We start from the raw sequence: 11462 nt of genomic DNA on the forward strand, positions 1-11462 counted from the left end.
AGTTTATTTTCAGGAATCTGGGCTCCTTCCATATATAAAGGTTTTTTGCATATGGAACAAGGTAACTTTCAAACTAAGGTCTTATCTGCTGTGTATTACTATCTTGCCCTTTTAAAATAAGTCCTGTTTTTTGTCCTACCTTTGAAAGACAGTACTTTTTTTTTTTTTTAATACAAAAGACAGGCACCCTAATGACTTGGTAATTTATGTGACTCAGAGGTGCACCTTAGTTTGGATTTTTGCTGCTTCCCTAGTCACCGCCCCCAGCTGTTACCTAGAATGGCCTGACTGCTTGCAACAACCTTCATTAAGGCAAGGTCAGAACTTTCAGCATGAGAGCCAACACTTTTTGCTAAACTGGCCACCAGGGGCTGCTGTCAGAATGGTGAGGCTGAGCTCACCTCCCTAGAGGCAAGTTTACTTTTTCTACAACCAGTAAATTTTGTTAAGCTACCAATCCTGGTTTCGAAACCCAGGTCTCACTAAGCCTGCAGTCACCAAGCACGCTCATGGCCGTGTCCCTTCCAGCCAGGTATTACGTAGAACCTGGACACGATTCAAGACCCGAGATTAAGACTTGTGTGTTTTTCATTCCGTGCCAATAAGCTGTTATTAATACACTGATTCCACACATACTGAAAAGCTTCATGAAACGCACGGGGTTTGTGCTCGGGGAAGGTACTTCCTGTATTTGGACTGTTCAGGATCTGAGCCCCCGGAGGAATGGCCCATGGTGACCTGAATCTGGTTTTTCAGGGAGGTGTTCTTGCCTGCAGTGGCCTTAGTAACCCTGGTTGAATGCAGACATCACGAAGGGTCGTGCTGATTCAACCGCGATGTCAAACGCTAAAAAGTGTCCTTGGCGTGGGTGTGATGGTGGTGGTGGTTTTTACAAAAACTGCATCTTCGATGATTGCAGGATTAACAGCAGGACGAAAGTATCCAGCAGCTGTCAGAGCTGGCAGGGGGCCTTAGAGTTTTTGGAACAAATCCCTTCATCTCCCTCTCCCCTCAACTTATTATTTAAAAAAATTAAAAACTAAAAATTAAAAAAAAAAAACTAAGAAAGGATGAAAGAACAGTACACAAACCCCACACAGCCTTCACCTGGATTCAGCCCTGGTTAACATTTTGCCACATTTCAATGAAGAGGAATCCGTTGTTTGGAAAGACGCTTGTGTTACTGCCTTTCATGGGACATGTGAAGCATGGGACTTTGTGTACATTCTCTTCCAGAGCGTGAGTCTTCAACCTTTTTACGTCTGGGAGTCGGCAGGAGAATGGGAGTAGCTTCCACTTGGGCCTGGGCTTTTTTTTTTTTTAATGTAAAACCAGTAGCCTGCTGGTTTGTAATGGTTCTGAGTGGCTGATTGGTTGTCACCCGGCTGGGCTACAGGTACTTCCCATCTTCACATGGGCCGGCACATATAACATTCTTACAATATATTTTAAAAAGTCCTAAATTATCAAACAGAAAACATCTTAGAGCCATATGCCACGAGGACAGCTAGTTGATCTTTCATGCCCGACAAAAGGATTCTACCCGCCGATTGAGGAAAATTCCATCCATGATCACGTCATGAGTTACAGGATTTATAATTTTCTTTTCAACTTTCTAACCCGAGTCTCGTGACTCGGAACCTTAGATGTGATCGCTTGCTTCCTTAAGAATTTTTTTGTGTGTGTGCACAGTAAGGAGTGTGCAAATGCTGTTGTATTATTTATGTGAGCATCCGTCTGCCTCATTACATTGTAATTCAAGATCATCGAAAGGCAGGGACCATATGTTTTAATCTTTGTATCACTTTTCCAGCATTTTGCCCAAAGTAGGCATTTAGTAAGTGCATCTCGTTCGAACACTTAAAAAGCGTTTTGGCTTTTTCCACTAAGATATTGTGAGACGCGTCCTCTGCTCCTGTGTCTGGGAGACCTGAGGTTCCCTGGGGGACAGGCCAGCAGCAAGCAGCCCGCCCAGCTCAGACAGGCTGCCTGGTTCAGGCTCGCTCAGCCACCCTTCATTCAAGTGTAACGGGGATGTCATAAACAACCACGTTAAACAGTTGAAAAGAATCAGCTGTTGGAGTGCTTGAGGAAAACTGACAAGAAGATGGAGTTTCAGGAGGAAATGGGGAGAGTTTTCTCTTTTATTAATGTGCTTTCCGGTTTCGGAACTGTACTAAGTGCCCGCTGCTCCTTCCTGTGAACTGGCAGGACTTTCTGAAAGGCAGACTTCTTCGACCATCTCCTTTGAATGCTTGCATGTGGATCTGCCTGCTTTTTGCACGTAGGATGGTGGCCTGAGCCTCTCCCCGCCCCCACCAATGTGGTATGCCCTGTTCTTCTCTGAACTTTCCAGGGTCGTGGTGACAGCCAGTGGAACAAATGAACCTTTTGCGGAGTAGATAAAAAGCTCTCGACTTTCTCTGAATCCTCTTCCAACTGGCCACTTCTGTCTTTTCAGGTAATGTGTATATTTTACTATTGGAATCTTAGACGTGGTACCTTCGTTTTAACGGTAGGTTAAACATCTGGAACTAAATGTCTGGGACTAAACATTGGATCTCGAAGCTGACTTTTGAACGTTAAAGGGATGTTCCAGTTATTTCATTTTAAAGATGAAGATACCGAGGCCCAGAAGAGGCAGTGCCTCCCAGCTGGTTGGTAGCAGAGCTGTTGACTTGATTCTGAGCTAGAGTCTCCTGCCGCATGCCCGGCTTTCCAGAGGGTCATGGCCAGACCCACAGATGATGGGCAAATAGTTTAGGATTGTGGGGCCTTGTGCCATCCTCCACATCCATCCCGGACCTGGCCTTCTAGACCCGCTGCCTGCTCAGCATCGTGGCGGTGTGGACGTCCACATCCGTGTGTGCGCGTGCGCATGTGTCAGCCAGGACGCGCCACCTCAGAGTGAGCTGGGCAGGGCCACCCCACGCTGTCCCCCGCTCGCACCCCGGGCTCACAATGCGGAGCCTTCTTGGCTTCCCACGCCACGTTCCCCGCTCTGTCGGGAGCCTGTTTGTGTTGGACCGGGACAAATGGCGGGCGTTTTACGCAGGCAGGCTTAATGAAGGCCCTGGAGGCCTCTACGGATGTCGGAGCCGAAGCCCGGGCCCCGTCGCTGGAAGTTAGCGCCTCTCCCGGAGCAGCGGCGGCTGCGCCCCGACCCGTAAAGCCGTCCTTTCTTTTAGTGCCGTCCGTGGCTTTCTGGGTCTCCACACTTGCAGAATAGATTTCACCTCTAAAATGAGCCCATTTGGCCCCGCGGAGGTGTGATGCCTATAAAAGCAGCCTCGTTAGAAATGACTTATTCATTACCTCTGTTTTATGGGTCCACCCAGCCTTTTGTGCTCTTTCGCTAGTTGGCAGGTAACAAAAAGTGCAGTAAATCCGTGGCCTTTTCAGAGCCTCAGCCTGAGCGATACCTTTACACAATAAAAGGAATACAGTTCAACAGACGTTTATTGAGTGCCTACTGTGTCCCAGGCTTTGGGGACCTAGAAATGACTGCCGAGTTCAGCTCGTGAGGAACTCCTGTCCCTCAGGTTTAGGTACCTGACGCCATCTGTCTTGCGTCCCTTGGAGATGCAAGGCTGTCATCCCAGGTCTGCCCTGGTCACGAGGAAAGGACTAGGATGTGTAGAAATTCATCTCATTGCATGATGCTTCGGGGCTGGTCTGTGAGAGGCAGTCACTTCAGAGTGAGGTCCCCCGGGCCAGCTCCCAGCAGCTTTGGGCTCTCCCAGCAGGTGTGTTGGCCACTGTCCAGGTCACCCTGTCCCCTTGTTCTCTGTTCCTTCCGGGGCCCTGGTTGCTGTCAGCCACGGGCTGCGCTGGCAGAAGGTGAGTGAGGTGGGCAGATTCCCTCTGTCCCCTCTGTCCTCTCTGTCCCCTCTGTCCCCTCTGTCCTCTCTGTCCTCTGTCCTCTGTCTCTCTCTCTTCTCTCTCTCTCTCTGTCCTTGCTCCTTGAGGCCTGTGGCTGGTCCAGGTGCCTCCCCCTCTCTGCTCTTTGATTCCTTTAATTCCCCCTGTGGTTCCCTAAGTCTTCAGTCGAATCCTGCTCAATATGCATTCTCTTTCTGGCTGAAACCCGGGGGTGGTGAGTGGAAACTCACTTCAATGGTACAGTTCATTTCTCAGTGAGAATGCCCTGTTATAGACTTGCCTAGGTAGATGCAAACATTCAGTTCATGGTAGACCCAAGCTTCCTATTTAAGGTTCTCTTACCGAACCTTCTACTCCTCCCCCTGCCTGCCCCTCTTTTCCCTTCCCCCCGACCCCAGCTCCAAGCCACACACCTCTATTTCACAGCTGCACGTTATATCGAGTTTATATTTTCCTTTGTGATGCCTCCGGCATTTTGATGATAGTAAATAGGCATTTGCTACATTGCTTCATTTTGGGTTAGGTCTTCTTGCTCAGGACTGTGGGATAGGAATTAGAGCGAGGATTTGGGAACCAGACAGATTTGGTTTCATGGGTTCGAATCCCAACTCTGTGATTTACTACCTCTGTGGCGTGGGCATGGTTATGCTGTCTGAGGCTCCCTTTCTTCTTCTGTGGATGATGCCTAGGGCAGAGGGGTTGCTTGTCAAGGATTGGGGTCCGGGGCCTAAAGCACCCAGTACCATGCTCCACGTGGAGTGGGGTGCAGCAGGTGGTAGCTCTCAGACCACAGGTCCAGTCTACCGTCCGATGAAACGAAACTTGAAGTCATTTAGCAAGAGATAGTGCCAGTTGCTTCTCCATCTAGGTGGAAAGTCACTTGGAGAGAGACTTGTTCTGAGAACTCAGTTGACTGGCTTCTCCTGGGGATATGCAGGTGAGGCGAGGAGGAACCCCGAGGAGAGCGTGGTAGGGCCGTGGCGGTGTGCCACAGGCCGCGTGTGCAAGGCGAGTCCCTGAGGGTCAGTGGAGTGATCGCAGAGAGGACCGGGAGTTTCTGGGGGAGAAAAGAGGTTGACCCCTTCTTTTAAAAAAATTGCGGTAAAATATATGTAATGCAAAGTTTACTATTTTAACCATTTTTAAGCACACAATTCAGTAGCATTAATTTCATTCACGGTGATGTGTGAACATCTCACTATTTCTAACACTTTTTTCTAAGTGGTATCATACAACATCTTTTTGTGTGTTTGGCTTTTTTTACTCAGCATAGTGTTTTCAAGATCCGTTCATGTCATAACATCTATCAGAATTTTGTTCCTTTCTACGGCTGACTAATGTTCTATTTTGTATATGTACCGCATTTTATTTATCCGTTCATCTGTTGATTCCTCTTCCGACACTTGGGTTGTTCCCACCTTTTGGCTGTTGTGAATAATGTTGCTATGAACATTGGTGTCCAAGCATCTGAGTCCCTGCTTTCAGGAAATTTGATGTGAAATGTCCTAATTTTTAAAATGTTAACTAGTTCAGAATGGGTAGACCAAATGAAACATGTCCCTGGGTTCATTTTGGCCCATGGGTGTCCATTGGTGACAGCTGACCTGTGGGGACGGACTGGTTTCAGCAGTGTGTCACTGAAGCCAGAAGCCCATCCAGGTCCATTCATTCAGGTGACAGTGTTTGCAGTTGGTGGCTGAGCATAGTAGGGGAAGCAGAAAGGCATGGGCCAGGGGGACCCAAGCTGGCATGCATTGCAGTCCACGAAGAAATCTGGACCAGTTAGGTGAGGGTCGGTCAGACTGTCGTGGGCCCAGGGGGCGGAGGGAGGGCGGGACAGAAGCATCCACATAGGGGTCCGGTCACGTGAGGAGGGGCACACACATCTCAGACCTTGCTTGACGCTTTGGTCTGCTTGGTGGGTCTGGCGCTTTAGAACGAAAGTCCACCCTGAGGGTTGCCACATGAGCAGTCTCCATCTTAAACGAGGTCAGTCCTCCTTCAGGAGTGTCATCTTCTGATTATAAACATCTGCCGTGTGTCCTTATCACATGGGTGAAGACACTGAGTCAACATGAAATTGGCCGTGACTCTTTTGTTTGTAAAAAACCAGCAGTAAGAATGGGCTTGTTTCATTCCACGAGAGTAGACTATCTATTCTCGTTTCCTTGAGAGTATTTAACTGAGAATGAGACGCCCATAAAAAGAGCTTGTATTTCATGTCTTTGTGGATCCGTTTTATGATTTACACACTTCTGGTTGCCTAGCAACTTACAGTGTTATGACTGAAGCACAACTAATCTGATTATTTACAACGAGGCAAATGTGTCTCTGAGATAGAAAACCTTTAGAAGTTAGGATCAGATGTTTGGTGTTTCTTGGAAAGAATAGGACCAAAACACAAACAGAAGGGGTAATAAATATTTCGAATCCAACACTGACTCAGAGGTACGGCTACGTTTCACCTGCTGAATCTCGTTAGATGAGTTAGCTTAGCAAACGAGACAAGTGCCCGGGTGGAATGGCTCCAGCGGGACGAGACGTAGCATGCTGTACGTCTCTGGTCTTAGTTTCACTCCCTGGAGCAGATGTTACAGTATGTTAACTAACCCTAGAGTAGCCCCTTCTGAGCGTTGGCACTAAATGTAAATTTAAGCATTGATTTCTTCAGACGTTGGGGTACTGTGTCGTTTTGGATGTGAGTATAGTCTCGTGGATTTTAGTTATCGTGCGGTGTTGGCATGAGCTCGTTGCTATTTGCACCTAAAAAATCAACTTTCAGTGTGATTTATATTCAAGAAAATGCACCCATTTCACTGTAGTTCGATAGAGGTATACACCCCCGTGTAACCACCGTTAAAATCAAGATGTAGAACGTTTCCAGCATGTTCCAAGTTTCCCTCATTCTCTTTCTCGGTCCTCACCCAGTCTCCCAGCCCGTGCCCAGCCTCGAGCAGTCACTGATCTGCTGTGCGTGTCTCATTTTGGACGAGATTGGTCTTTTATGGAATTTCATCTGAATTGAATCATACAGTATTCTCTTCTGTGTCTTTTTCCTTTTTTTTTTAAATTTTAATCAGCGTTATGTTTTTGAGATTCACCCATGTTGTTGAATGTGTGAGTGGATTATTCCTTTTAATTCCTGCGTCGTGTGCCATTGTGTGGATATGCCATAACTTCTTTGTCTAGTCAGCTGTTGGTGGACATTTGGGCTGTTTGCGTTTTTTGGCTATTCTGAGTAAAGTTGCTATGATCAATCATGTCCAAGTCTTTGTGAGGACATGTGTTTTCATTTTTCTTGGGTATATACCTAGGAATAGGATTTTTGGGTCATATGGCAAGTATATGTTTCACTTGATAAGAAACTGCCAGACCGTTTCCCAGAATTACGGTACCATTTTATATTTCTGCCAAGAGTTCCAGTTACTTCACATCTTTGCCAACACTTTGTCAGAATTCAACTTTTTAACCATTCCGGTGGGTGTGTAGTGATATCTCATTGTGTTTTTAATTTGTATTTCCCTAGTGACGGATGATGCTGAGTAAGCACTTTTTCATGTAGTCATTTACCATCCAATGTTTTCTTTTGGGTAGTGGCAGTTCACACCTTTTTGCTGACATTCTAAGTTGAATTGTTTTGTTTTCTTATGATTCTGTTTTAAGAGTTCTTTTTCTATTCTGGATACAAGTCCTTCGTATTGATATATGTATTGAGAGTAGTTTCTCTTACTCTGTTGTTTGTCTTTTCATTTTTCTTAACATTATCGTTTGAAGAGCATTTCTTAATTTTTTTTTTGTATTTCAGTTTATCGTTTTTTTTTTTTTCTTCTGGTTCATGCTTCTTTTATTCCATCTGAGAAAAGCTTTCCCTATCCCAAGGTCAGAAAATTTTTCTCCTCTATTTTATTTTAGAAGTTCCATAGTTTTACATTTAGATCTAGGATTCATTTCAAGTTAATTTTTTGTATACATGCAAGGTGAAGGTTGGAGGTTTTTGTTTTTGTTTTTTGGCATATGGCTATACAGTTGTTTCAGCACTGTGTATACCAATAAGAATAGGTAGTTAAATTTGGCAAGTCAGGTTGACCCACTTTGCCAAAGGGAAGTGTATATCTGAATTGCTCGAGTGAATTTTCCTAGCACTTGTCACACTCTTGTCGTTGGGTGTGTACATATTGGTCTTTCCTCTCTTTCCACCGTGCTACTATTTTTGAGACTCAGGAAGTGCTCCAGGCCTATGTCTTAGCTGAAGGACGTCTGAATGGCCAGTTGGATAATTCACTCCAGAGAAGACTCCCTGCTTTATTCCCATCTGGAAGTTCCGCCAGTGCTAGCTGTTTCTTTTTGGTTTCATCCTGGTTTTCACTGATGTTGAGTGGGGATTGATTTACATTGCCTACACCTGCTGAATAACCTGAGTCACTGCTCGTCCTCCCCTGGCTTGCCCTGTATTCCTGGCTCTATGGAAATAACATGTAAATATGTAAATCCCTCTATAGAGATAAATATAAATGATATGGTTATCAAATTATATTTTAGCACCTCCTCTTTCTCCCTCCAGGTCTTTCCTTAATCGTCACCTTCCGCCCACCCTACCTAGAAAGACTTGCCTCCAATGCTTCTTACCTCCCTTCTCTGCTGAATTGTTTTCTCCTTGGCACTTAACGACTGTCTAACATTCTATATCTCGTGCTTATGAATGTTTTTATTATCTGACCCCCACACCATATCATAAACCCTTTGAGGACAGGGACTTCAGCCCCTTTGTCCACTGCTGAATCCTCAGAACCTTCAGGAATACCTGCCATATGGTAGGCATCCTGTAATGTTTGTTGAATGAATAGATCGCCAACATATTTTAGTTGAATCTGTTATTTTTCTAATAGCTAATGTTTATTTTATTGTTTCTTTTCATTTTTAATTGACAGTTTCCAAATATGAAGACTAGAGAGAGTAGTATGATAAATATCCAAATACCCATCGTGTAAATTTAACGATTATTAGCATTTTGACTTGTTTGCTTCATCTGAAATGGGTGTAAATGACAGATATCATGGCATACATACATTTCTAACATGTAGAACGTTTTCCTATGTCACCACAATACCATTATCATACCTACTAAAACTGACAGTAATTCTTGTTTGTTATCTCACACATACTATCTATATTCACATTTCCTAGTTGTCTCAAAATGTCTTTTCCAGCTAGTTTGTTCAAATCGGGATCCAATAAAGGACCACCCATTGTATTTGATTATATCTTTGAAGGTCCCTTCTCATTGAGATCAGGTCCCCAGCCTGCCTCTGCCAATGACATTGGTTTGTTGAAGATTCCTGTTCTGTGAAATGTGTCACCTTATGGATTTCTTCTAATTACTTCCTTCTGAAGTCATTTAACTTGTTGCTCTTTTTTCTGCAAAATCGAAGTGAGTTTTAAAGTTTCATTCTTCGTCAGTTTTAGTTGAATGAAATTTTATCTTTGAAGCTGCTTCTCTGTGGCCTTCTGGAGCTCTGGGTCACACCCCTGAAGTTTACAGAGGGACCCATTTTCTCTTTGAAAGTCCTGCCATTTGCATGAAGATGATTTCTAAGAGTCTGGACCTGCATTTACCTTGACTTACAGGTTTTAGTGCAGATTGCGCAGGCCTCTTGGGATGGTGACTCCCCCAACCCCGCAATCCCCTGATGTCCCACCCCAGTGGGAGGCCTCCGAGCCCTCTGCAGTCCGAGAGGAAGTCGCTGCCTCCTGGGAGGCTCCAAGACCCCTCGTGGTTTCAGGGGTAGGATAGCAGCTCAGTTCTGGGTGCTGCGTAGGTTCAGCCTCCCCACCCCGGACCCTCATGTGGGGCAAAGACAACGCAGCTTTTGGCCACCCCATTATTTTTCGTCCATGAAAACGTGTTTCTCCCTTATTGGTGACCAGTCAGTGTGGCTTGTGGTCAGCTTGTCTTGATGAAGGAGGTGGCAGTTCTCCAGAGGCTAAGGTCAAATGCTCTATTAGTGCTTTGTCGTCTCTGAATTCTTTCACCTGGTTTTCCCATTTTTTCCCCCCCAGATAGGATAAATTTCTTTGTGGGGCAAAAGTATAAAGATACAAGTTTTCTTTAAAATGCACAGAGCTTCGGCCACGCCAACCTGAACAAGCCCGGTCCCGTCTGATCTCAGAAGCTCAGCAGGGTCGGGCCTGGTTAGTACTTGGATGGGAGACCACCTAGGAAGACCAGGTGCTGTAGGTGTAAATGAATGAATGAATGAATGAATGAATTAAAAAAATGCACAGAGGACAGGAGAATTACTAGCGAACTCTAGAGTCAGAAGGGACTTTCAAGAATTTAGGATGTAATGTAGGATAGAAAATAATGAGCTCTGCTTATTTCCTTGGATCCTGGTTTCTGAACAATTTCTTTTTATAGTAGAAGCGTGCTTGGCATACTTATTGTCTATTATATAGTCGTTTAAATGTTCAGAATACGTTAATCTAGTTTTTACTGGTCGTAAACTAGGAAGTACTTATGTTACCAAAATGGCATTTTAAGGAAAAGCTACCATCATCTAATGTAATGCCAAGTTACGACCTTTCCATTTCTCTTTATGACACAGGAAATCCGGGATCCTCTTATGCAGTGGCTGGGGAAACATGTGGATCTCGAAGGAGTAATAAAATCCAGCAAGCTCTCCCTGAGGTTCGTTCCATCTTACACGTCTGAAATAGAAGTCACCCCAACTGCAATACCTGTGGTGACCGACACGGAGGCCTTCTCCTCAGAAAATTTTAGCTTAGAGATCTACCGACAAAACTTGCGGACAGAGCAACTTGGAAAAACAATTCTGTTTGCTGAAGTGACATCCACCACCATGAGTCTGCTGGAAGGGTAAGTTCTGGACCCGCTCAGAGGTTCTCTCTAACCAGTGCCGGGGAGAAGGGATAGACGTATAGAACAAGACGTATTACTAAACCCATTAGCAAGGTAGGGGTACCCCTGTCCTAGGGCAGATAAAATGAAAGCAGTGGCATTAGATGAAGTTCTTTGAGCAAAAAAGTGTGTGTTTTAAAGAATGGGTAGTTCTTATGCTTGCGATTCTTTTTTTCATTAGGCCTTTTAGAATGCCCTTGGGAAAAAGAGCATGAAGAAACACATTTAACAGGTGGCGTTATTGTTCACGTTATCATCTTACTTTTGTGTTGTTAGAACTAGTGTTAAACCTTTAGTTTAAGATATTTTGTAGGGACATCAGGAGAGCAAATTTGAACAACACGCAAGCTGTGTTAAATTGAAATAAATCGGAGCTTTGTACGTTGAGAACCTATTTTGGTATGTTCCTGTCCAGTACATTTTTTGAGCACTCCGTCATCCCATTTGGATGTTCGAAATTTACCCTTCTCTCGCAAATTTTCCTTTTTATTCCTCTATTTCTTGGACTTTGATTAAAGGTTAAAAAATGGGAAACAGATGAGAGGAATTTTTTAACTCCCAAATTCGTCAGTATTAATTAATACTCTTATGTTGAGCTAGTTTAAAAAGTAGGATTATTGAGGGAGCGAATGTGAAAAGCGTCTTCCCTCAACGCGAGAGTAAA

The 11462-nt window shown here is 44.6% G+C and overlaps 1 protein-coding gene and 1 pseudogene across 7 annotated transcripts in view; both read left to right on the forward strand.

The window, feature by feature from the left end:
* HLCS (holocarboxylase synthetase) overlaps positions 1 to 11462 on the forward strand; it is a 178256-nt gene that overhangs the window by 43812 nt on the left and 122982 nt on the right. For all 7 annotated transcript variants that reach the window (XM_025050178.1, XM_015593119.2, XM_025050179.1 and 4 more), the window contains one exon: positions 10485 to 10756. In XM_025050178.1, coding sequence (XP_024905946.1) covers positions 10485 to 10756 — 272 coding nt within the window. The remainder of the gene's footprint in view (positions 1 to 10484; positions 10757 to 11462) is intronic.
* Positions 10002 to 10120, forward strand: LOC112483817 (annotated as a pseudogene).

This window comes from Pteropus alecto, unplaced genomic scaffold (genome assembly GCF_000325575.1).
Source record: "Pteropus alecto unplaced genomic scaffold, ASM32557v1 scaffold97, whole genome shotgun sequence".
Classification (NCBI taxonomy): domain Eukaryota; kingdom Metazoa; phylum Chordata; class Mammalia; order Chiroptera; family Pteropodidae; genus Pteropus; species Pteropus alecto.